Source organism: Acanthopagrus latus, chromosome 17, assembly GCF_904848185.1.
Source record: "Acanthopagrus latus isolate v.2019 chromosome 17, fAcaLat1.1, whole genome shotgun sequence".
Classification (NCBI taxonomy): Eukaryota; Metazoa; Chordata; class Actinopteri; order Spariformes; family Sparidae; genus Acanthopagrus; species Acanthopagrus latus.
This window is the reverse complement of record NC_051055.1, coordinates 22,935,455-22,963,182: the sequence shown is the minus strand read 5'-3', so window position 1 is coordinate 22,963,182 and position 27,728 is coordinate 22,935,455. Positions and strand designations below refer to the sequence as shown.

At 42.1% G+C, this 27,728-nt stretch overlaps 1 protein-coding gene across 1 annotated transcript in view; it reads right to left on the bottom strand.

The window, feature by feature from the left end:
- Window positions 1–1,096: 1,096 nt before the first annotated feature.
- The window catches only part of LOC119006275 (glutamate receptor ionotropic, kainate 3), a 108,005-nt gene continuing 81,373 nt past the window's right edge, over window positions 1,097–27,728 (bottom strand). Inside the window, exons 10-16 of the mRNA XM_037074801.1 lie at window positions 26,628–26,831; window positions 19,380–19,603; window positions 15,320–15,438; window positions 8,409–8,626; window positions 4,649–4,874; window positions 4,152–4,402; window positions 1,097–3,372 (exon numbers count right to left, since the gene is read on the bottom strand). Of these exons, the coding sequence (XP_036930696.1) occupies window positions 3,007–3,372; window positions 4,152–4,402; window positions 4,649–4,874; window positions 8,409–8,626; window positions 15,320–15,438; window positions 19,380–19,603; window positions 26,628–26,831 (1,608 nt within the window). The 3' untranslated portion in view covers window positions 1,097–3,006. The remainder of the gene's footprint in view (window positions 3,373–4,151; window positions 4,403–4,648; window positions 4,875–8,408; window positions 8,627–15,319; window positions 15,439–19,379; window positions 19,604–26,627; window positions 26,832–27,728) is intronic.

The window sequence follows — 27,728 nt, the reverse complement described above, 5'->3', positions numbered from 1 at the left end:
CATTGAATTTCCCCCATGTTTTCACTCGGATGTCGGTTATTCTAATGTTCTCTTAACACATACAGTTACTAGGAAAACAAAATCTTTTTTTTTCTTTTTTTTTTACAAAACCTTACAAAAACTATATTCATAGAAATTTCTGCATGTCCACAAAGAAAACCCTGGTTGGCACCAACATATTTTTCCATTTTTGTTTCGAAAGGTTTTCTGCCAAATGAAAGAAGCTGTGCAACTGAAAAAGAAAAGGTATACATAGGAAAAAAAAAAAAGAAAAAAAAGGCATACCGTTGTGACTGCTGGAAAATCAAAACTCATATCACACACTGCTAATGGAACACAGGTTATGTAGCTTACATTTGCGTTACTTTTCTCTCACATTTCATACAATTTTTGTGTAAAATGACATTATTATTCACATTAATCTATAAAAAAGATGTATATATTCAGTAACCAAACTGACTGAATCAGCCAAATCAGAGGCCCTGTCGAAATCCCAACTAATTTTTGATTATGATGACATTTTTCAATTATTTTTCACATATTACACAGGTGAAATACGAGCAAACTTGAGTCTTTGAATCACCTGCATGGAAAAGCTACAGTACACGTGAGGGTAACAGTAATATAGTATAACCACGTCATCGCCCGTGGCCACACCTCAGACCAGGTCCTAATCAGGATCGCAAGAGCAGTAAAGGTCCAGTTACATGAGAGAAACTCTGCTCTCCCTGCTTGAGGAAGGGGGGGGGGGGGGTCCCCCAAATTCTTAGGGGAAGCTCAATATTTCCACATCACCTTTTTAGAAATATAATAGCCATCATAAAGAAGATTTACATACAGTTTTCACCTGGATGATGGTAATCCAATATACTATAATATAATTAATTTTCATTAAATAAAAAAACAAAATAACAAAAACAGGTTTGGGGCTGTGGAACTTGGGGTAAAGTGAAGAAGTAGGTTAAAGTGACCTCTAATGAAATAAATTGCATCTATAACATATTTTGAATGTGAACAGAATTCATTTATAACCGTATAAATTTAGCAAAATACATTTTCTCCTGCTGATCTTATCTACATACTCTACTTTGCAGAAGGGAAATCGATAAACAATTATACAGTGAATCTCTACCAAACCAACGCTAAGTTTTACAGATCGGAGTTTCCTTTAATCATATTTACTTTTTTTTTTTTTTTTTCACATCGACAACGTAAACCTCACAGAGGTTCGCTGTTTCGTTTCGGGTCCCCGGGTGACGGCAGCTCACAGACTCCTCGAATCTTCCGGCGACGTGACACTTTGCTGAAGACGCACACTTACGCGATAGTCGTAAAAGTCAACATGAACACACAAAATCATCATCTGTCTTCCTTTCTACTCACCACATTTATCTGTAAGCGCGTTCACACGATTACAAGTAGGGTTTAAACTCGGTCCACGTAAGGTAACTGAACATACAAAATACTTTCAATGACCTTTGTAATCTTTGCACGTTTTTTTTGAACAACACCCTTGGCTAGTTTTCATGACGCTTATGCTTCAGAACATCAGTTTCCTGCCAAAATGCCTCAAGATCACATCTGACAGATGCAGTAACTGTTCAAAACTGTGTTCAGAAGTGCTGGGGGGGACATTCGACGGTCCTGCAGCCACACACATGTAGGTCGATGGATACAATTAAATGCACTCAAAAAAATGCACTTTAGCTTTAAGGTCACAGTCTCTTACCTTGTCTCTCTGCGACTTACAATGCTTTCAAAAGCAGAAAAAACCTGATCCAATGCCTTCCATTCCAGTCTGTGCATTTAACTTGAGGACAAACAATTTTTATATCCGATTTGGTTCATATAATTGCTCAATATTTTCATGATTATCCTTCTAAACTTTACAGAAGACCAAGGCTGTGTTTTCATAAAGACATTTCATCAGGTAATTTATCTGCTTTTTTGTTCTTATGCGACAATTGTACAACGTTAACAAGTGTTGATTACAGTATTTTGAGGGGGGGTGGTCTGCAAAAACCAGGCAATATAATGCAACGAGTGTGCCGAATACAACTTAACTTTGGATGCTATATGTTACCCTGCACGGTTGGAGAAACTGTAATAGCTGATGCCTTAATCGCCCCATAATAAACAACTCCAACTGACACTGCGCTGAACGAAAAAAAGAAGTGCTCTCTGAAAGGCTAAGCGAGCGGGAGCTGGCCCATACTGTACTCTGTAAGGTTCTGCTGAATGGTCGGATCTTTGGCAATTTAACTGATTTTTCTAAAATTCAATAATTTCGACATGACGAGTACAAATCTAACCCCATGGCAACATGATCTAATGGTTCCGCGGATGAAATCTCCGCATTCCGGCTCCCCTTTGCATCGACGGTTAAGTGTTTCCGTGGAATCTTGCACGACGACTTCAAAAACGTTACGGTGGACCGGTTGCGTCCCGCCGCGTGTTTCCACCAACACTGCAGATACTGAACGCTTGTTCCTAGAGGACATCATGTGTCCCTGTGAGGCGTGCTTTCAAAAGACCCTGCAGCTTGTGTACCAGCCACTCGAGCCCGGACAACATGTTTGAGGTAACATTATTTTCTGCTGTCAAAAGGCCATCCGGGAGTTTGTGTAAATCAACGGGGATAAAGGTTAAGAACTTGATATAATAATTTGACCGTGTGGCGAAAACTGATCTCCAATGAGAAGTGCTCTTTCTTTTCCTCCTCGCGTGTCTACTCTTTATTGCCATTCCCACACCAAAACGTGTCTTCGTGCTTCAGTCCGTAATTCTCCGATAAAATTCTCAGTCCTTTCACTGATTGAGGATTTTGTGAACAGCGTGTGTGTTTTCTTTGTGTTTTTGTGTTGCGCACGTAAACATCAGACTTGAAACTGATTATTTGGGTGGACTGTTTTTTTTTTTTTTTTGTTTGTTTTCTTTTTTTTTTCTTTCCCAGAACCTCCCCCAAAGATTTTCTTTTTGTGGTTTGGAATACAGTGGTGAAGGTTGTCATACCTGTGTGGCTGATGCCGCCATTTTCAGTTGCCCATGTTTTGTTAGTGTCCCCATGTCACTGTGGTTAATGGTGAATCTGGTGATTCCGTCTATGCCATTGTCTCTAGTCTCTGGCACCACCCCCGACACATTGCTCAGGAGGCTCTTGCCCTGGGGGGAGCACATTGTCAGGGGAACACGGGGGTCATCCCAGTGCTGCAGCTCATGTTGTCCTTTCCCGGGAGTCGTCGGTCGTTGTAGGCGTGCATGTTGATCACTGCATCCGTCTTCACCATGACTGGAGGCTGAGGCTTGTGCTTCACCCGCCTCTCGCAGGTGAACGACAGTCTGATCTCGTCCACCATGGCACTGCACAAAGACCTCTGGGCAAAAAGGGAGGATTGCGGGGAGGGGGAGCAAGGGGGAGAATAGGGGAAAGGGACGGGGGGTAAATGCCTTAGCTTTAAATTGTTCTGACAGCAGAGAGTGTTGACAGTCTGAAAGAGCACAAAATGCATTAGAACATAACATTCATGCTGTGTTACTGCTGGTGTGTGTGTGTGTGTGTGTGTGTGTGTGTGTGTGTGTGTGTGTGTGAGCATCCGTGGCTGTCAGCAATGTCAAATCGCACCATCGCCACATGCAGCCGGCACACGGTTCATTATTGCTGCTGTGTCAGAGAGAGAAGTGAACAAGTGTGGCGCATGAGCATGGCGGGCAACTACTCACTTAGCATGACTCAAATTAGTGACTTACAACAGTAAAGAGTTCATGCTATTCTGACATCTCCAGTGACTAATAATGGATTAATTCTCCACGCTCCAATTTGCAATTATGCCTGTTTATATAAGTAAATGTTGTGGCGTTATGGCCAAGTACTTCCTAGGGATTAGCTGAAGGCATGCAAATCCTTTTTTAGAAGATGTTTGAACTAAAAGCCATGAATAGAGCACAGCTTCGATTCAGAAGGCTATGTGTGTCATGACAAAAAAAAAAGGGGGCACGGTTAGCAACTTCTGCGCTAAGAAATCTCAGGTGAAATAAAGTGAAATGCTCCCGCTGCAGTGTAATTGAATTAACGTGAGATTAATTCTCCCATCCATCCATCCAAACTGCAGAGCACGGATCACATTGGAAGAATGATTTATGGGGACATCTACCTGCTCACGTTCTGCAGTCTTCCTCAGCTTGTAGATGAATTCAGCAATTGCCACGAAAACCGACAGCACTAGGCCAGATGCCAGCACAATGAATATGCCACCCAGGTTCTGGATACCCATGGGGCCTGTCTCGCGACGCTCTTCATCCAAGCAGCTGCTCCCACTCCACCACTTCTCCTTCAGCATGTGTAGGCGCCCATCCTCCAAGATGCTCAGGATTGCTATGGTGATTTTGTCCCTGTACGGGGAGCCTGGAAGCAACATAAGGCCTGTTTTTAACTTTGGAACAAACGCCAGCTGGATTCTGCGATAATAAGGTTCATAAACACGCCGTGGCATACTGTCTGACTAGTAGCTAAAATAACACATGTTATGCCTCTGCGTCGTCTATAAAGTAATCCCTCATCCTTCAAGCGGCAACACAAAAAGAAAAAGGCTTGAATTTTTTTATTACTCGGTGTCTAAAACATATTCTGTGGTCCACTGGCAGGTCTTACCGAGGGGAGTGCCGATGCCGTAGCCCTTACTGTCGATGAGCCCTCCCACCTGTGTCAGGTTACAGTTCCTCCTGGTGATATAATCGATGGTTGTGGACTCCATAATGAGGGCATAGTCCGACTTTAGCACTCTCTGAATGCCATCTTCGATAGACTTCACCAGCGACGTGCTCGGCTTGCTGCTCATAAAGGCCCACATCTTCTCAAAAGTAGAAACCTTCGATTTCTGTAGGGAATGAAGGAAAGCCAGTTTGTTATTTATTTATTTATTTATTTTTTTAAATGTGCCTTTGAACCTCATTTCAATGAATCTGCCCGGTTGTAGGTGAGGAAGAAGCAGCTGAAAACTATACAGTGATACAACATAGAAAAAAAAAAGGTTAAGCTTGGGCAAAATTGCTTTCCAACATTTGGCCCACGGTGTTAAAAACTGAAAATAGAGCTAACTATGAAATCTCGCTAGTCCTTTTTATTATTGCCGAATGGCGGAATAACTTCACACCGCTACGGTGTCAAAGATCACACGCGGGATATAAATATAAGGACACAGATTCTTTTCGCTGGTGACCAAATAGATTTATCTGAATACTACCACTGATCTCCATCGTCACAGGATTAAAGGACAGTAAATTGGAGCTTTGCGCACATCTATTCTCATAAGTGCCACCGATGCAGCAATAATAGAATGCCTCTCCATTAGTCGTGCATCAGGCTATGTGGTATTTCATGCAATTTTGCACGAGGTCACATCTCTGCCATGTCTAATCCCAGATAATTACTGTCTAAAGACTATAAGGCATTTCAAATCGTGAAAGATGCTATTATAAGAAGCCCCCCCACACACACGCGCACACACACATACACACCCCTCCATTATGTGTTACTACAGCAGGAGCACAAACCTGGTTGCGTAAAAAAAAGGTGAGATATTATAGTCCGGTATTAAAACTTCAAACTACCAATTAGGATGAAGACCAAGTGTTGCCGGTAGAAAGGTAAATGGACCATTTGTCAAATCAGCACAGTCTCACGGCAATGTATGCTTCCCTATAGATCCCTCAGCTAGCACAGAAATGTATCTAGTAATTTCCCTTCAACCTTTCAGCAGCAGGTGAAATCTGCCTTTCTTGGAAGCAGCTGACTTGCCGTTGTGTGCCCTTCAGCGCTCTCGTGCGTCACAACGTGCAATTTAACAAAACAGCAGCTCATCATATCCTCGCTCCCGGGTGACGTTACAACGGCAGCTACGGATCTGTGATTACGTTTTCTCGTGCAATGTGTTTGCTTCTACAGTATCATAATGCCCTCTTGTAAGCTCTTGGAGCAACAGGTCAGCCGTCACTGAAAAACGTTGATGAATAAATTCACATCTCCTAGTCATGAATTACTGTTTATACTGTGAGGGCAGGATCCACATGCAGAGGTGTACATGTGAAGACACCTATGGTATACAGGAGTGTGTTTTCTTCGAGTCGGAAGAAATGACAAACCAAGGACAGATTTCTATACCAGTCCACCCATGTCCTGTGCAGGTGGTGGAGGAAATGATTCAAATTCAAAAATAGCAAAACAAACTGGAACTAAAACCCAACAGGCAGTGATTTTTTTTTTTTTTTGCCACAGTCCATAACCACAACACGAGTTGTCTCCAGACATGTATTCTTGATTCAGAGTCACAGAACAACACCTGGCTCATAACCGACCATCTGCTATCTGGTGGCTAGTTATTTGGGTAGACTGGCCTTCAAGCTACGATCACATCTGAGTGGATTTGAGGGATAAAAATTATAAGAACAAAAAGTCATCAAACGAATGTGAGGCAAAAATAAAGGGAGAAAGAATTAGGTGTGTTTCAATGAAGTGGTTTGGACCTAAATAAACTGGGCTAGACAAAGAGTAGTTACATCGACGATGACATTATGTAGTGTTACGCACGGCTGCTCACGCCAACAAAGTCGGTTGTTTGACAACTGCTAAGTTTGGCTTGCTGTTAAAATGTGTTGCCACATGATCAAGCAGGATAAAGAACTTATTCGTAGAAGTCTTGTCGTAAGGCAAAACCAACTCAAGCGAGCGCGAATCTTTTTTTGAGAAATTCAGGAAGTATTCTTTTTTTTTTTTCATTATGCTGTTTCTGTCAACCGTGATACTTCAAAATGGGCGAAGTAAAAGACAGTTCCATTCAGTTTAGTCCTAACTTTCAGTCTAATTCTGTTCAGTTACATACATCTGCACGGCCTTTCTCTACTCCCAAGTCTCCCCAGCATTTATCATACTTCTCCGCCTCATTGAGTCGACATCATTAGGCCTTTCTGTAAGAGCAGGAGGGAGCAGAGGGCACTTGTGCCACGCGACTCTGATGAGGTAATTAAACACCTGCCTCTCCTTCTATCTATGACGCTACAATCAAAGTCGTGATTTCATTAAGGTACGCGGAATGGTATAGAATAACTTTCGTGTTCGTAGCTGTTCAGACAAGACGAAAGGCTGAGCTGTCTTCAAAGGGTCAATGAGTTGATTTGGATCCAGATGCACTAATTATCACTACATTTCATATCCAAGGGATTCAAGGTAAAATGTGAGGAATTCTACAGTATAGTGATTGCTAACTTCATACTTTTTTTCGGGGTAACCACGATAGGTTGCAGCTGCAACACGTCTCCATTGTTTGGAACCAGTAAAAACCCTGAATCGAATAACATGATAAGGTCCGAGGATCCATTATATTCACATCATTCAGCAAATTCAACAATGATACATACAGCATTCATGAGCTGAACTACATTTTTTTTTTTTTGGGGGGGGGCAGCACATAAAAACTGGGGCAGATGGATACCCTGGAAGAATCTCAAATTGTCTTTCTATGTCATAAACTCGCGGACCATCTTCAATAGAAACGTGCAGTGTTTTCATTTTCTTATTCGGAGAAAACTGTAACTCTGTTTCTTGTGTTTTTCAGCACCGCAGCAGCAGCAGCAGCATCTGAAGCAAAGCTCAAAATAATAAAATAAAGTCAAAGACCCTGCAGGCAAAGGCTGAAACTTCGGAATAAAAAAATCATTGTGGAGGAACACTTCAAACAGTGTAGAGAAGTGGAGAAGCTGAAGAATTTGCCTTTGCTCTGGGAATTAAGGTCTTACTGTTAAAAAAATACATATATATTATATATACCTCCTATCCAGAAAAAAGAGCTTTTTGAAAAATCAATTTAAAACTTGAGATTCAACATCTTGCTCCATTTTAAACATCGTTACTGTACATGTTTTTACTCATCCAGCTACAGTGTGACTGGTTCCACACTGTAAAATATAGAAAATAAAATCATCTTCAGGGACCAACTTTACTGTCTCATCTCATCATCTTCCGCTTATCCATGAGAGTCGCAGGGATGTTACCACTTCTATCCCACTTTTCAGGGTGTCGCAGGGATTACTGGAGCCAATCCCAGTTATGTCTATGGGCGAAGGCAGGGTGAGTCGCGGGCTCATCACAGGGCCCTTACTGATGGCAGAGGCCTCCACACATGGTGCCGACTGGAGCACCAGGAGCAGTTTTGGGGTTCAGTATCTTGCTCAAGGATACTTCGACATGTATCCAAGTCCGCCCGATCACTAGTCAACCAGGTCTTCCCACTGCGCTACAGCCACCTCTAACTTTATTGTGGTTTATTTATTTTATTCCATATCTGTGTAGAACATCAGTAATTAATGATAAAATAACTCAACCCAGTCATAACTTGTCTTTACTGTGTGTACCGTACCTTGAAGAAAGACATGGTTGCGCCGTCTTTGACCACGCCGTACTCAATCTTGGTCTGCTTGGCGATGTCATCGGCTGAGTCCACGGGCGAGTCCATCCTCTCCACGGTGAGAAAAGCTGCTAAATTAGCGGTGTAGGACGATATGATGATGAGCGTGAAGAACCACCAGATCCCGCCGATGATCCTGGTCGACAGGGCTTTGGGCATCAGCTCTGAGCCTGCAAGCGAGAAAACACAAAGCACAGAAGAGCATTGAGCAATTAGCTGGATGGAACTGTACCTGCCAACGCTGTAGCCGAATGAAACAAATGCAGAAAACATGATCGCATGCATTTCTGTTAATTAGCCCGCAAATGTTGTTGGCAGTGCCACTGGTGTTGATCAAGGTACTGTCAGTGAGGAAACAGAAACTGAAGCCAGTTTGGCAGTTTGGCCAAACTCTATGCAAAGAATTCAGAACAGGCAGATCAGAGCAGTCTGCTGGATCTTCCTCAGGCTTCTGTATTAGGTGTAAAAGCCTTTCATATGTGAGCCTTTAGAGTCTACGGCCTGAACTTCTCACTGTGTACTCTATCAAACGCCTTAAGTTTGCTGCAGACGATCATTTTATACTTACTTTTAGATCTAACTTACTTAAAGGAGACATGTTATCCTTTCCTTCAGTGTTGTATACAGGTACACACATTAAAAAATGTCCACACGTACAGAAACTCCTCTCTCCCACTGAAAACACTGCTCCTGAAGCGTCAAAGACGCCACGTCAGTGGTGGAAGTTTAATTCTGTGACCTCACATCATCACAATAATTTGAATAGCAATTGAGGCCATTACTTTCATTTAAATATTTGTCCTGACAATTCAACAGGGGAGAAAAGATGTTACAGAAAAACTGTGATTACAAATGAGAAATTTCCATTGTTAGACAGCAAGCAGTGAAGAAAAAGCATCAAATCGCATTAATAATTGGGTTGCGCATGGCAGAGCTTTTTTTCTTCCATTATGAAGTAACGGTCCAAGTTTTGAACCTTTATTTAATTAAAAGTATGTTTGTACCTTTTAGCAGCAATCAGTTAAACTCTTGAAAGTATAAAGCACTAATTCTGCAGGCAGAGTTTTACAGTTACATTGGATGTTTTTAAGGTGTATGTTACTTTTTTCTTGTGTACATGTTTAAGGTTGAGCTGAACTTAAACGTAACCTATCATGCTTTTTTGTTTCCCTTTTTATAGTGTTTTATAGGTTCTTAATACGATCCGCACCAACAGAAGCTCCTTTCTCCCACGCAAAACAGTTTCAGAAACGCCTCCTCAGCAAGATCCCCACCTTTAATTCTGTGACTTTGTGTCATCACAATGTCACCGTGTCACACACTCAAGAACTGATTTAGCACAGCTGCTCTGTTGTTGTTAGTTCTGCTGTGTCAGGCGTGTGTGAACTGACCAATCAGAGCAGGGAACAGAGGGCGAATACAGTGCTGCAGCTCTGGACAGAATGAGGAAAGTGGATTGTAGTAATAACCTAAATTAAACCTCTGAATCCTGAAAATGAGCATAATGTCTCTTTTAGATAACAAACTGTGATTTACTCCAAAATGAAATATGTATCAAAAGCTTTTCACAGGATATAAAAACGATCCCCACACCTAATTGTACTTTTTATAGCATGGTGTAGTTCCATCATTTGAACAATATAACATGGAAGACAGCTTTCCCATTCCATTCAAACATTTTCCCTAAGAGCCTGATTCATACTTTGCAATTAGACAACTGTTCACCACTGTAATCACACTTAACAGCTTTCCACTGCTAAAGCACTGCAGGCATTAAGGTACCAATTTAGATTTATCTAGTGCGGATTAACGGTATTTGCAGCTGATCCTAGTCTATTACTGAATCTTTTTGCCCGAAATGAGTTTTGTTGAACCAGTTGGCAGACAATTTGATCTGTGGAAACAGCACCGGGATGTGAAATGACACTTCAGATATAAATGAGCAAAATTGAGGGGAAAAAAAAAACAAAAAACATTGCGACGCTTCGCTATGCATGTAATTCACACAACTATAATCAGGCGGTTTCCTACTACATTCCTGTTAAGTAATTACAGATGCATAATATTTACATCGTGATCGCAGTATGTGGAGAAAATGGAAAAAGAAAGAGATCAAGATATAGCACACAGCCAGACTGACGGTACACTTCTGCGTCAGCCTTGACTTTGAGTGGTCCTCTGCTGAGTAATACTATGTTTACAATGGCTCACTGACTGGTGTTAAAGTTACTTTATATCTCATCTCTGACAACCTTTAAAATACCCTTGTGCTTTGTGCACTCTGTTACTTTACTGAGAAGATTTATGAGGGCAATTCTAAAGAGTAACAAGCCCACAGAAGGGGGGCAGAGTGGTCCGCTCTTTAACCTCCCCTACCAAATTTGATTGGATTTGTCCTTTGTGGTTTTGACAAAGACTCCACATGGTTACAAACAAGGGAAGACAGTGGCATCCTTTAATTCCCCACGACTTCAGAGAGAGAGAGAGAGAGAGAGAGAGAGAGAGAGAGAGAGAGAGAGAGAGTGGACGATCCAGATGCGTTCTGTGGTTGCACTAAAAACGTAGTGAAGCGACGGGGTAACTCAATTGAATTCCACACTATAAAGTGCTGTTGTCAGCAGGGAACGGTATACGGCGCTGCATCAGAACACTCTAATAAATACAAAAAGCAGATCAGTCATAGGGTGCCAGGGAAATAAAACGGTGTCAATATGCCATACATTTCCTTGAGGAAGGACTCGCATCTTGTAAACTGAGGAAATATTAATGTGCCTTCAGTGAGGACGGCGCCGATACTATTTCAGTAACCAAAACATCACATCCATCTCACTGAGTGCCGCGCTGCTCGTTCAAATGAATGCCGTAAATAGACGCCCTTGCACTGTGCATGCCATTACAAAACACTGAGGTGCAGATAGCCCATGGATGTGGGATGTGTAAGCGTTTTTCATTTCACGACACTGAACTGAGAGCGCATCCCGGAGTCGTTACGCAACAAGCCACGAGAATCGAGAATTGAGAAACATCTGGCTTTTGTCTTCAGCGGGAAAGTGGTTCAATCTGCATTAATTTCTGGGTCAAGTGACTCGGCAGCAGTAGCGGTTGTTTATCAGCTCCAACTCTGATCAGCAGTGATGGAACACGGCACCTGGGGTGGACATGCTAATTCACAGATGCAATGCTATGACACGCGTTGAAGTTCCGGATGTTTGCGCGCGACGCCGTCGGTCTGCAATCAGCTCTGAAAGACGGACTGAGGTAAAGGATGTTAAAAAGTGACCACTGCAACACCGGCACTGGCCTCCATGCTGCTTTCTGCTGTTGTTTTTCTGCTCACCAGAAGATGAAACGGAAAGGGAAACTCGTCTGATGGCAATTAGGAAAATGAGTCACACGCCTATTTTTAGCGGGTTTACTCACATTTAAGGAAAAACCTGCATATACCTGCTAATTAGGCTGTACAAATTGTATTAGATGAACAAAGACTGTAAAATGGGCTTTTAATGAGCAGAAGTTAATCCCCTCCCAGTCTCATGTTGTCCCTCAGCTTTTCACTCTTTATGCGAGAGGTAATCACCTGGCGCCAGCTCCGAACTTCAGCTGAGGGATACGACAGTTAGTGATTTTTTTATCGAACTCTTGGCCAGGAAGTGAACAAGCTTATTTCCTTAACTTTCTTGTTTTACGTGAGTTATACATCTCACTACATTTCTATCTTTTTTTTTTGCATTAGAAAAGAAGCAATGAAGGAGTTATTGTTAGCTACCTGCGCTAATGCAGCCTGGCGGACATTTGCTCTCCACAGCTCTCAACTGTCGACATTTTATAAACATTACACGGTAACAAAGGAAGGATTGTGCCTTGTGTTTAATTCCATTTATCAGTTTACAAATTGAATGAATTTTTTACACCATAGTCTGTGGGCTATTCAGCACGTGACATTATATTGTAATAGAAATCATCCCATAATTTATTAATACAAAATTCAATTCTTGAGATAGCTTCAACAGATGTAATAATAAAGAGGCTATAATATCAAAAAGTAGGCTGGTTTTATGAAATTTAAAGTTGAGGTCTGTGGCAGTGCTCTTACATTTTTAACTGCTTCTTAGATTGGTTCAGTTTTATGTTTTATATATCAAAGCGAGCGTGGAGTACTTGAGGCTCTCCGTTTCCGTTCTATGTTCCCACTGTTTTCTCTGTGATGCATGAATATTCTCAGTTAACCAGCACTCAGGGAAACCGTCAGTGCTTTTAAGACTAAATGTTGACCGAGGCTGAAAGAATTTCCAGCGGCCCGTTCATTCATTTCTTGTGTGAGCTCCCTTGAATACTATAGACAATAAGAGGCGTTAATGTATAATAGATGCACTCTGTCTGCAGTCACTGCTAACATTACAGCGCACATTTCTTAAGAGATCACAAAGGCGAAGTCACTCCGGCACTATTGCTATTCTCCTCTGAATAAATGAACAGAATGTTTTGTATCTAATGACGCTTTTTGAAATGTCAGTCTGGGGGAGAAGAAGAAGAAGAAGAAAAAAGCTGTTCTCTGTGGACTCTGTAATGCATCGTGCTAAACATGATGCCCGTTTTTAAAAAATTTTTCCGGAGTGTTTCTTCCCACCAGCAGCGCCTCACCTTACCACGAGAGAACAAGGCTTCCCTCAGGAGAATGATTACCTGCACTTAGCTTACTCTCCGAGGAGTCGTCGCGCTGAAAACCCCCTTTTAGAAGCTTGAGGCTTTACATGTAGTTAATTGCTTTCAAATAACGACACTTGTGAGTGGAAAAATTGTTTATTCCAAGGCGAGTAAATCTCCAATCTTTAAGAAGAGGCAAGGTCAAAATTCTGATTGTGATTGTGTTCTTGCATAAAGGATGGAATGATTTAGGCTTGAAAAAAAACAAAACAATCATAAGTCTCGGTGACATGCCGAGCAGAAGTGTATTTCTAGAAACTCAAGGAAAAAAAAAGTCGGTGGGAATGAGAGGGTTCGGTATACGGCAACTTGCAAATCAAACATACTTTCAAAAATTAATTTATATGGGGGAAACCAATTTATGGGAAGTGATCAGACATATGTTTGTTGTGAGCGGAAAGCCTGCCAGGACCCCTAGGAAGGCTTTTGAAGTACAAAAAGTGTTTGCTTTTGCACCTCCTCACATTTTGTGTTCTTTGTGTTGTGTATGACACCTCCCTCCCACAGACAAGCTGCTAGATTTTCTTCCTTTTTTTTTTCTTCTTCTTCTTCTTCTTTTTTTTTTGGATCTTCTCAAACACGTCCATTTGCATTTTAAACATGTCAAGGAAATGGCTTCCGTCTCAGCTGCTGTCACTGTGTTTGGCAGACAAGCAGGGGATGTCTGTTTGTGTGACACAGACACAGAATACACCTCACCGCAGATACCGCCGTGCAGCATGTGTTACAAGGTGCTGGAGCACAAATGGGGGCGTCGCGGAAAAGACAGAAGCAGCCTGTGTCGTGTTTCTTTTTTTTTTTTATAAACTCAGACAAATTATGTTCGGGATCATTGTCAAGATATGTTTAACAATGCCCGATGAAAAATTCATGTCGTCATGATCGCGCAACTGCACAAAATTCATCATATGCATCATATTTTCTTTATAAATAATAAATCCTTTCATAGAGCAAACTGTACTTCATAATAACTCTCTGATGTGAGAAAAATATTCAGGGAACTGTGAATAAATACTAATTGGCAGCAGCAGCTTCTGTTTACTACTGTAAATATGACAAACGGCGGAGCTCAGGTACAGACAGACAACACTGTGAGCCACAGTATGAATTTTAATGGGGGAATTCTCCCCTGTTTAGTTTAATAATATAGGCAACTAACTAGCTCATCTTGTTTTTGATTCGTTCTCCCTGCTCCCCTCTCCCGGCACGCCGGTGCTAAACTCGTAACCCTCTGCATGCACCGGCAAATTGGCAGAGCTGCTATGCAGTTTCACAAGAGTGCCGCCGAGCTTCTGTGCTTAATGAATTGCTGAATGTGTTTGCTATCCTTACGGGCAGAGATCCACTGCCGACTCTTACTAAGCCTCCTTGATTTGTCTTGTTACATTGAGGTTAAACATTTTATTACTTGGGTCTTTTTCCTCCACGTTTTCTTTTCTTTTTTTTTTCTTTTCTTTTTTTTCTTCTCCTGGCTTTCATTTGCTTTCCGTTTTAGGCTCACCTAGCAACTGATTTGTATCCTTTTTTTTTCAGAATAAAATCTGCAATCGGATGTTTAGTGGGATCGAAATGTGCTACTTTTGCTCTGGAAAAAAAATAATAAAATAAAAAAAATTACACACAAGTGTCAAACGAGATCGCGTTGACATTTAATTGGCAGGCTACTTGTTGGACAGTTCAAAGCGAGACATATGGATCTCCTACAGCGGGTCACTCGGAGTGCAAGTTGTGCAGCGCTGGAAACATCACACCAGCCACTTCTAGCATGGCTGACAGCCGGTATCTGTCAGACATGCTCCTCGACTTACCCTTTCTGTCCTTATGCTCAGAGAGCTCTTGAGCGGGGCCAGCGACTGCGTTATGGGGAAATAAATGCGGCGATGTTTTCCATCCTCGGCTGACAATCTCTGACAAGTGTCTGGCACCTTCTCTCCCCTTTTTAAACAGCAGGTAGGTGACAACAGCCTTTCTTTGTCATGTAAGACTGAGCTCTGCAGTTGTTCCTGACAGGTAAATGTCTTATGAAACAGTCACGGAATGGAAATCATGGAGCTTGTCAGTTAAAGAGGCAGAAAGTGGGAGCTAGCGGTGCGCGGGAAGAGAGGTGTGGTGTGATGGTATTGTTTCTGACAGGGTGGAGGATGTGCACGCTGGCGTACCTTGTTGCATTAAGGAGCCGACTCCGAACCAGAAGCTGTTGAGGAGGGTGAAGTTGTTCTCCACCACGTCTGATCCGGGGTTACATGGATGGGCGTCGTACCACTCGTACGGGCTGAACCTGGGAACGAGACAGGAAGTCGTAAAAGCTGATTTTAAAAGCTGCACCGGTTGTGAGCTGCAGAATGCAGGAATGATATCTTTATCCTTCTTGAACACCACTCTCTCCTCGGGAAGAATATCAAAAACTGAATTGTGTTAGCTTAAGGGGCCGTTCTGAGTCACAGCTCCTTTTGGAGCAGTTTTGCTTTTTGGTTTTGAGTCACAAAAAAACGACTGCATGATAGCAGAAGAGGCATTAGCAGATTTTTTTTTTTTTTTTGGCCACTTTGAGGCAACAGAAAAAGCTGTAAACACAACATTGATAATAACTGTAAAATAGCTGTGATAAGCATTTTAGCAAAGAGTTACCAATCCAACAAATTTAAATATCCAATAAATACAGAGCAACACCAGCAAGGAGCAAGACAGGAAATTTGCCGAAAACACTGACCTTGAGTGTTTTAATCACATGTAAATTTTCCCTCTAATGCTGTTATATATGCTCACTGTAAAGGATCAAGTTTAATTACACATGTTTTTTTTATTTGTTTGTGATAGCTGCGACCGCTTGTGTTATGTCTTCGGGCTGTCCGTCCACTTCCTCGTGGATTTCATCTCAAGAGGGCCTTGTGGGAATGAAAATTGGTGCTAACATTGACTTGGGACGCAGGGATGAACTGATATGATTTTGTTGGTCAGGGGTCACTGTAACAGACTTTTGGTCATTGCTCACCAATTCATATTCAAATAATGACAATATCTCACACAGATAGGATTAAAACATGAAGCTATGGCAGGCTATATCCAAAAGGTCAAATGTTAACTTCACTTCATGATGTACTGCAAAGAAATGTTCTGCCCCTCGTTCAGTGCCAGAGCTCAGGAACAGCAACTTGACTGGTGAGGTAAGGAAGTAAGTCCTATACTTTCAGCTCTGTTTTGGTCTCCACCTACTCGTCCTCAGAGTAGGTGGAGATCCTTTGACCATCAACCAGCACCACTAATTTCTGTCTACCATTTGCTGGTGGGCAGTTATTTTTTGACTGAAAACAGATATCTGCTGTTTTCAGTGAGAGTGAATGACTAAAACTCTTCAAAGCTGATTGCAAGAGCAGAGTATATATATATATATATATATATATATATATATATATATATATATATATATATATATATATATATATATATATATATATATAGTTGCTATGCAGTTTCATTACATTTATATGTATAAAAAATGTGCCATCACATCATTATTTTTTTTCTTTTAAATCTGGTCCTGGTCTAGCCTTATCTTCAGATATCGTCTCCTGCAGGGGACCAACGAGGCACAAAAAAATCTAAATCTTCAGAGGCATATAAAATGTCATGTTTGAGATTGTGAAGCATTAAGGCTCCTCTTCAAGTCACACGAAGCCATACTGCAAGCATCCGTCCGTATCCCTGCCATTTAGTTTGACACCTACTGAAAACGCGGCACACCGTCATTTTCAGAGGCAGACGCTGAGATAAAACATGCTAAATGTCACTACTTAGGTCTTTAAAAAAAATGCATTAATACGATGTGAAGAAATCTTTCTTTCTGCTTGTTCTGTCGAGTAGAATTGGATAGATTCGACTCCAGATGGTATCGCCTCAAAACGTACCATGTCTGCTGCTTTGATGAGATATAGTAGTAAGTGGTAATGGCAGAAAGAACCATTTTCTTCAAGACCAGATAACTAACTAAAACGGTCCACAACGCTGGAAACCATGGGGTGAATTCTCAATTGCATTTTTTTTTTTAGCTCTTAAGGACCACAGTGGGAAGAATGTGGACAGATTTGATTGAAATATATATTGTTGAAGCGATAGATACACTTCAATATAATTACGTGCTGCAGAAATATTTTCTGATGTGTCAGCAGTCTATTTTAATCGGACACTGAAAGTGCCTAATGGTTAATCATGAATCGGCTTCATAATGGACTCTTTTCCATTGATGGTTGAATCTTCAGTTGAGCAATCAGACATCTGAAAGGACGGACAATACCAGTATGTTCTTGTCCGGTGTTTCCTGTGCTTTAAAACGACTTCTGTCACAACAAGTTAACTGTGTTTCTTTTAATATTCCCAACTCACGTGCCCGTAACGTTTGCAGACATCAGAGAGGCCTTGGGCAGCGGTACTCCCCACCATATCAATGGATCCCTTCAGTCTGGTTTCGTTTTGTTTTTTTTCCCTTTAATGTTAAATTGAAAAGCCGCGGTCGAACAATGTGTGATAGCGAAGAGGCATGTGAGGTAATGGAGGCTTTATGCCCATCCAAGGCACACATGAACTGGACTTGAATGGGCCACAAATGAAGAAAAGAGCAATGTCTTTCTTTTCACTATGTTGAGTGCAATTTCCACACAGACGATGTTACAGCGCTGATTCAATTCTCCTGCTAATTTCTAAAAAGGTTGTGCTGGCAAATGGAGCCATACGCTCGCTTCAGACGGCGTGCTGAACAACCCTATACAAAATTGTCTGCTAAACAACACTATTAGCTGCTGGCCAAGAGTACAGCCTACACAGAGGAGCTGGTCTGGAAACAGCTTGGCGTCCAAACATAACGGGAAGCAAAGTATTATGTTGAATTTGTACTCCAACACTAGAATGTACTGTCATCTATTGTTTAAGACTTCTAATCTTTGAGATTGCAGATAAACATACAGGCAGTATATTTGGATCCACAAACTTATTTAATATGTCGGAGCGATCTAAAGAACAAAACTCATTCTTTTTTCTTGTACAATTCGTTGTAAAAGCTTATTTATTTCCTCAGGCTATACAAACGCAGATCACTTTTAAATTTCTCAACATTATTAAATGTAAAGGCAAATTTAGTATCTCCTTACACCCTCGTACATCCTTAGTTTTAAGGCACAGGCTTACATGTGAAAATGAAAAGAAGCTTTTGTTTAAAACATGCGCATTAGCCATGTCATTTATCTTCAACTGTGGACTAAAATGTGCCTTTAGGAAAATAAATATAAGGTTCCTTGCTTCATAATGATTATGGTGCAGCAGAGCTGCAAAGTGTTTTCTGCCTAATGCAGTCGGTAATGCCTTGACATCTCTGTCCAGCATTTAAAATTACCTACTTGTGCTGAAGTAGCCCGCTTATTGTTCGTCGCTGTCTCTTTAATGCTCAAATGGCGCACTTGTAGGGATGCAGCTTTTTCAGCGATCTAGGCCAGCCTCCAAAAAACTGATGCAACAATTTAAGATGATTTTGTACTTAGGAGAAGCCACTCGAGAATTTGTTTGGTCTCACAACAACGAATGGGGACAGAGGAGTGCAGCTGTTTGCTCTCAAGCCCCAGAGCTGCTCTCAAAGCTCGCTTTTCTAGAGCTTCCTCAAGCACCACTTTGCATGAGAAGCAGCAGGAAACACTGACAATGATGCTAACAGGATATTCATCATATTCATGACCACAAAAAATTTACAAGTGAGATACTTTTCAGCCAATCAAACAGATAATCTCCATCCATAATAATTGTATGGCTTATTACTGCCAGCAATTTCATTTTCTATGCTGATGATCAACTATAAATAGCATCGCATCACATCAGGTGTGTACTCTTTCTTTTCGTGCTGCTAAACATGATAATTAGAGAAGTGATCATTTTTTGCCTCAGCGGGTATTCATTTTAAACAACCTTTTTAAAAGGTGCACCATCTAAAGCTCTATTACCATTTTTCAAAGACATCACACAGGAAACAAGAATTTGCTCGCTGAATTTTTGCAACTATTCCTCCTCCCACTGCTGGGCTGTAGAGAGCCCATGCAGACTTAACTGCCTTGATCACTACCCAATGCGGAAACACAGTGTGAGAAGCTGGCTGGTGTAAATTACTATGTCTACTGAAAGACCTCATGGAAAATTTATGAGGGACAGACAGGACAAATGGTATGTAACTTGTGTACTTACCTGGCAATGACAAAAAGGACACAGCTAACTCCCAGGTAGGCCAGGAGGATGTAGACCCAGATGTCGGGAGTCATGGGGTTCAGGAAGGAGAAGAAGCCGTTGTTGGTGGTGTTGGGTTTGCGGTACAGGATGCTGATGCCCATGCTCATGAAGGGCTTGGAGAAATCAACGACCTTTTCACGCATGTAGGTGATGGTGAGAGGAGCCACCGCCAAGTCAGCTCTCTGTAGTGGAGACACAGAAATGGACAGTTCGTTGCTCTAATTTGTGTTTTGTTTTTTTTTTTTTTTTTATTAATATATTGGCAGTGTCGTATTTAGCTGTAGAGGAAGACAGTTCATTTTTGTTGTTGATGATTTATTGGTCCAGAGTGAAATATTTCAGCCACATCTTGATGAACTGCCACAAAATTTGGTTTTGCTGACATTTATCATCTCCAGGGGATAAATCCTTTGGGGACTTTGGCAAATCCTTGAATTTTTCTCCATTTGGGGCCTCGCGTATAACGTCTGAACAACTATTGGATGATTGAAGAACCATTGAGGTCAACACAGACATTCATGTCCCCATTAGGATTACTAAAATGGACTTTTCATCAAGCATTTCTATTAAAAATGTGATTGGTTCTAAGGTTTTTGAACATCTAACTACAATGGAATGCCATTCCCAACCACTAAAGCTGTTTTCAGGGCTGATTATCAAACCATGTTAACCTGCTAACATAAGATGGCGGCGATGGTAAACATCACCATCAAAGATGTTTCAATACCATTTTTTTTTTCCTTTCCCAGACCAAGTCCGATAACAGAATTAACGGCTGTAACTACCTTATATAACATGAACAAAAACCTAAATGCCACAGAGCTTCCCTCTATTGCTTAGTTGGACAGTCAGAACTGAAAAAGAACAGAAATGTCAACAAATATAAGTCGCAGTTGCATTTGCTTTAAGTTGCAGTCACTTTGTGTTCAGCGTAAATAAAAAATCTATTATGTTGAAAACAGATTTGGATTTGGACCCAATGCATAGTACGTAGTATGAGGTCCTTGTATGCACTCAACGATACATGATCCAGTATCTTGGGCAGAACTGAAAGACTTAGCAATTAGCTCAAAGTGTAGCTGTGCTGAAGCATCGTGTGGCAAATGAAGGTGTAGGCTCTTAGACATGTAGCATCGGTGACACTGAATTTTCCATTAGGAGGTTACAACAGGACTGTGCATACTGTATAACATTAGTCATTCATTCAAAGTTCGGAGACACGCGGTGATATATGGCCACGACTTTATGTGTATGTGAATTTGATAATGTGAACGTGAGATATGTTTCCGTCTCTCTGATGATGTCTTTTGGAAACAGTGGAGACGGATGCACTTCCATCTATGAAGCCATTATCTCGTGTCACCGGAATGACATATGACACCATATAGCTTTATGCAACGGGCAGGCCTGAGCATGACGGATAAATTTCAGTCACCTATTATACGCGTATGACTGCATATTCAGAAGGTTACCATTTATATTGGGGCCCTCCACAACTCCCTCGCACCGTGGCTGGACAGGAGGTTAATGAAACCAGCTGCTTGGTTCACGCTCGGATGCCTCTTTCCTCCGAGAAACGACACAACTCACAAAAGGGAGGCTTTCTTTTCTTTTTTTTTTTTTTTTTTTTCTCCCTACATACTGAGCTGCGAGAAAGGAACAGGGCTTGTTCACATATAACTATTTTCCGTTACAGCATTGTCAAGCAAAATGAGGTCTTATGTTTGTTTGGGAACTTTATGCAACGCCATTAGACCTAACCCCGCAGGAACGGAATCTGCTCGTTTCAGGAGCATACAACCTGAGTAAAAATAAAAATGCGGCTGAGTGATGCAGCCCTCTCCTTTGTGAGGGCGTCTTCGTTGTTTCGCAAACACCTTAATACATTCTTTTTTTTTTCTTATTTTTTTTAACAATAGCGTCTCTGTTTCTCGACCCTAAGGCTATTCTTAACATGATTTTAACTCACCCCATGGCTTGGACAGCTCTCTCCTTGGATTCATGCGATAACTACCACCTGGCAGCAAACAAAGGTCAAAAAAGAAAACATTCCCGCTTTGAGCGTGGCACCGCCGATAATGTTCTCCCGCGGTCAGCACCGCGGTGGCTAAATACACGGTGGCCTCTGAAGAGATGGAAAGATGGGAAAACCAGTGCATCCTGCAGCGCGTCTGCTGTCTCTCTTAAACTATTCAAATTTGTACATCACATACTGCTCCCTCCGTTTCTCCGCTGCCAACCGAAGCTTTTTGAACCAACCTGCCACTCAGCCGGAAGATCAACCAGCATGCGGTTCCAGACATCCCTACGGTGGGCTAATATACATGCCGCATGTCCTTGTTCTGCTCACTGCTTAGGCACACAAACTGGGCACAAGCAAGATAACCTGATAGTGCCCTGCTGTGTGCCACATGGCTCAGTGTTATCTGGGTTTGCAGATGGTGAGCTTAGTGGTGTCCTCCCTGCGGACCTCCTCACCTGACGGTAGCCCCGGGGGGGATTCGTGAAGTCGCAACTGACATGATTCATGTGTTTCTATCTACCGACTTCACACACCAAACATGCTTCTATCTACCGACTTCACACACTCAACATGCTTCTTTCACGGTCAGCTGTATGATAGTCTTTGTTTTTTTTGCAATTGTTCCAGTTCCTTTCATACACTAATAACATACTGCTAACAAAGAAGGCTTTTTATCCCTCAACAAACATACACACACGACACCATACAGTTTGTGTATGCATTTTACAATTTACGATCACAATGCTAATAAAAGGAGTGTCTAGCACTCCCAGATAGCGCTGTTGTGTTGCTCCCTTTGTTCATTTCACGAACGTTTTGAGCAGATACAAAAGCACAATTTGCGTCAGTGCAATTGCAGAAACACACTTTTGCTGAGACGTGCCGCGGTCGCCGCAGATAACAGACAGCAATTTTTGCTCCGGGGACGCTGAGGGAATATATTAAAAAGTCTGACTGGCCGATTGTACAACAATTTACGAAAACCCAGAGCGCAGAAGGGGATGCACAGCGTGACACTTCCGTGCACAACAGTAAAGATGACGCCTGAACCCTATTACATAATGAAGTTTCATATCAAAATACACAAAGGGCTGATGATGAGGCATATGCAATGCAATCAAGAAATTGTTGTTATGCATAAGCAGAGTGTGTGGGGCGTGGTGGCCCAGAATTTGGATTCACTCGAGGGGGCTTTTGGCAACCGAGACGGACGTGTTTGCTGTTGAGGCAGCTGAACTTTTGCCCTTGTGGCTTTAGGGTCAGACACGCCAGGTCATCCTGCTGTCGCAGATAATCACACTCGTCCACCCACTTGCAGTCACGTGCTTCAGTCCTGAATCTAGTCGACTGTTATCTATCCGTGTGGACAGATCTGCTGTGGGCCTGGCTGCAGCCATCAGTCGAAGCATATATCAATTGCCATGACAGAAACAAATGATGTGCTAAGCATGCTATTAACATTTGCATCACGGCATGATTAAAGTGATCATCCATTGTGACTAAATCAAGTTTAACAAGGCCTGTTGCATCATTTAGCACCTTCCAAACAATGCCCTTTGGCTCCGCAGTGAGCTTTGTTACTGCACAGAGGAAATGGAAGAGCTGTACTTTGCACAATGCTAAATCTTTGCAACTCGCCAGTTTCTCATTACGAAGCAATGAGACGGGAAGTAAATCACATTTTATCATCATGTTTGTCCAAACGCTCCCTTTTAGAGCTTTCCTCTTTTTCTGTCAAATGCCTTTCTCCATATGACAGGTATTTGCTGACCTGCAGAGATGAATGAAGCTTGCGAACTCACGTCTTGTTCTCCTAAAACAATGTGTGTCAAACAATTTTGCTTAATTCTGCAGCACGACTATGATTTATGAGGCTACGCCACGTGAGCTGACACAGCGGATGCACTCGCCTTGTGTTTCGGCGCCAGTTTATCAGCCCAAACCAACCGTTTTCCCTTGTTTCCCACCTCAAACTTTATCTAACTCTGTGACCCCTTCTTTTTTTAAAGTAATGGAACGGATTCCCAGTCAGCTGTTAAAGCTCATCTTATCTATGTGTGTTACAATGATAGGGCGATTGGTTTTTAAGAGGTAAATAGAAAGTAGTTATGAGTACAAATTGCACAGATAACAACTGCGACAGCAGACATTTACTTTTCCCTTTTTCTGTCTACCTCTACGATTCGAGCATACACTGTGTTCTGTTGCATAGAATAGATAAATAAGAAAAAGGTACAGTTCTTGTTACATTTGGGAAGAAATATTGCCCAAACGTATTACTTCAGTGTAGGAGATGTGGCAGTTTGAGGTTTACTCAGCCACACAGGACTCTCATATCAATCCAGGGTCAGATCTCTTGAGCTTGCCTTAAAGTTTATGTTTCAGGTCTGCTGAATCACGATCAGCTTATCCTCACCGACAGAGGGTGAGGAGAGCACCAGACCACAAAATGGAAACGACCAAAAAAAATCGACAAATAGGACGTCATGCGTTCTTGGCCATGCGATAAGGAGTGGTAAAAAGCAATAACTGGATTCTAATCTTCTCGCTGCGGCTATTTACAAAGGCAATAGACCTAAAAATATTAAAGAAATACCTGTATGTACTTTAAAATGTCTCTAACTGTATGTATTTTTTAAATTTATATTCCATAAAACACAGGCAAATGGAGCCACTTTGTGGTGCGGATGCATTCGTTCAACAGCTTATATTTATATTCAGAGTAAGATCAGTCCAGAGGTCTCAATCAGCAGATGCTGCGTCGTCCCAAACGCATGTGAACCGTATGTCACAGTCAACAACAACACTATTTTTCTTTTTTTTTTTCAATCTGGCCGCAAAATATTGAACAGATTGTCCGTGGCCACCTGCACGTCCTTCCATTTAAACCAAAGAACAGACTAATACAAAGAGCGTATGTGCTGTTTAACGATGGAGTCATGCATCTTCATTTCGCGCCAGCTCCCCCTGCCTTTAGTAATCCATTTGTTCCCCCTCAAGGTTATTGTTATTAACATGGATCTCACAAAAAGCTTGGATGGAGAAATAAAGTGCTGCAGTGGGAGCCCACCTTTCCCAACCCTTTCAGCACCAAGCCATTGACTCCTGCCATACGATTCCCTGCACTAAATGCCACTTAAGCTATTACAAGTTTTCAGCTGAGTACAGCGCTGACCCGATGGGGCTGAGGACAAAGAGGGAGCACTGACAGGGACACTTATGAAATGCCAGGAGAGAATTGCCGCCATCACTTGGATGTGGGGCTGTTTCATGGCCGCTCAGGCTTTGAGTTTCGACACGGACAGCTGCGATTTGCCCACCGCGCCTCGGCAAGATGATTGCCGGTGTTTTCGCCCGCATCCTTACAATATATGCTGTATCGTATGCTCATCCTACATCCCCTGCTTTATCCAGCCTGAAGGGAAGTGGTTTGTCTCGCTGAACGGCATCAGTACACTTGTAACTTTTAGGCAACCTTGACATAATTGTGCCATAAATGTAACTGACAGCTTTGCAGGCTCTTCCTGACTTGTGCTCAATCATAACTGTATCACTGCCCGCACAGAGGACATAACCTGCCTGCAGTTCAATGGCATGCTGTTGATGCTTTTTGTTTGCGTGATGATGATGATGATTGTAGGGAAGCAGCACATGATAAAGGAATAGATTTCCATTTTTTGAAAATGTCTCATCCTGTTTTGCTAAGAGGACTGACCCATCATCTGATTAGCTTAGCTTTGCACAAAGACTGGAAACTGGCAGAAACAGCTAGCCTGCTCAGTCAAGTAAAATCTCTTAATCTAAGGCATTATCACATGAAACCTAATTTGCTTAATCACTGAAAAATGAAAATGTGTCGTTTAAAAGGGGGGTTTATTCCAGAGGATTCATTAGATGGGTGCAGTAACCTCTTGAAGTCTCCCTCTGTTTCCTTGAAACTGCCCAGCTAAGCTCTCCAGCTGCTGGATGCAGCTACATGCTAACAGTACAAACAGATATTAGATGAAAATACAGACGCTGCTGCCACAGCAAGGAAGCAAATAAGCTTTTCTCCTGAGCTAAGTACTTCTTTAAGGAAAAAATGTATATTAAACAGTAATAAAACTGGTGTAATTATCTCTGGTCGTGCCTTCATTACATCACAATTGGACTATGGCAGTTCCTCATATTTTCCCAGCCTCCATTCATTTAATAAATGCATTCATTTATCTGCAGCTGGTCCAGAAGGATGTTGACTGGTACTAAAATAACCCCTGTCACAGCTTCCCCCTTCATTGGCTAACACTTTATTTTAGATTTTAATCACGACCTTGGTGATTATGTTGAAGGCTCTCGATGGGCACCATCTTTCATCACAGACCTTATTCACTGGTACTCAGCTCCTAGGTCTCTTAGATCTGACATCAGATCTCTCTTCTATGTCCTATGGTCACAAAAAAAGGCGACAGAGCAGTCACTGCTCCGTGTTTGTGGAACCAGTTGCCGTTAAATATGGATGTGGCTCCTTTTCTTTTCAAGGCTGAAAAGGCAAGAGAAAGGCGTTTCTGGCCCAAAAATGTTAGAATATGTTATTGTGTCTGTAGCTTTTTTTTCTTGTTGTTAACTTTTGCTATTGGTATGTTTTTTAATTGTGTTCTTTAAAATTGTAATGCCTCTGTGCCGCTCATAATGGCGACCGGATGCATTATATTTTCCGTGTCTCCTTCCGTCAAGTCCTTGTGACCATGATACCTCGACGCTTTGAGGGAATTTCTTCAAATTTAGCACAAACATTTACATGGACTCAAGGATGAACTGAGTAGATTTTGGTGGCCAGAGGTCAAGGTCATTGTAAACTCATGGTCTTCTATTCTTATCAATGTGACATCTCACAAGACCAATTGTAGGCCAGAATTTGGACATTTGATAATTACAATACAATTTAACATACGAATGTCTTACAGCATAAAATGACAAAGCTATGACATATCAAACTCACTGTGACGTCATAATATTCTGCAAAAACGTATTCATAACTTACTTGACAGGTGTTTGGAGGCATTCAACCACAATGTTGTAATATTAAGTTTTCTTTATATTTATTTACGCAGCACTTCGGTCAGCTTATGCTGTGTTCAAGCGTGCTCTAGAAACTTGACATAAAGAACAAAAATGTAAGGCAGACAACTTGAAGCACAACTTACGTGTTCTATGAGCTCCCTGATCATGCCGTTCCACTGGCCCTTCTCGTCCTGGGAGCCGTATTTCCCATCAGGCACCAGGCGGATCTCGTACGTGAAGCCCAGGATGTTGGCCAGCTCCTTGAGCAAGTCGATGCAGAATCCTTCAAAGCGGTCGTTCCCCACCAGCGCCTTGTCAGACTTCTTAAGCATGACATATGGCTCCTCCTGCACAGACCCAAAAGATCAAATGAAAAGCAATGGTGAGGTCAGCTTTTTCAATTTGTCTCGGCACGTGGATCTAATTGAGGCAAAGTGATCCGAGCTGATGACTCGCTGTCGCGTTTAACAGGCAGTGACAGCAGATTCGAGCTCAGTGCGCGGGGTACGGGGAGCGATGAAATATGAGAGAAGGCTGAGGTGTTTTTTTTTCCTACACGGATGCATTAACAAGAAGAGAGGAGCGTAATGCAAGCCTTGTAAATTGCAAAGCTGTGACCAGTGTTTCCTAAACTGTCCATTGTGCCTGCAGTGTGTTGAGCTAGCTAAAGCCCGCTGTCTCCCTCACACTGCTGTGCGTTGACCTATATAGCTGGTGCACAGGTCGGTTCATTTTATGGTCAGGTGGCCGACACTCTTTACTGGCCTGTAATATCCTGCCTGGCTGCTCATAATTTGGGCTGTATAAAAGCCTGATTAGGAACAGAATGCCGCAGTGAAATGGAACATGCCCACGACGTCGCCTTCATCAATTGACACCCAACCCTCTGAGGGGGGAGAGCGACGGAGCCGATGCCTGCAGTGACAATGACTAACACAGAATAGCTCATAAATGATTTCCTTTATTTAGTGCCGGTTACCATTTCCCCCGCCAGATAGACTTGCGCGTCCCGCTGTGCATTTCAAAACACGCCGGGTCCATTTATGCGAGGGGGCCGTAATACAATTTATTGCCTCGAATGGCCAGATGTATAATTTACAAACTGAGCTCAGAAGCCCAGTAATTGATTCTCTAGTGAAGGTGACCCCTGCTTTGTGTTTATTTTTTTTTCTCTAACTGCAGCTTGTGTGGCACTAAATAAACAGATGCAGTCAGATGCAAGAGCACAGGTAGTCACGGCACTA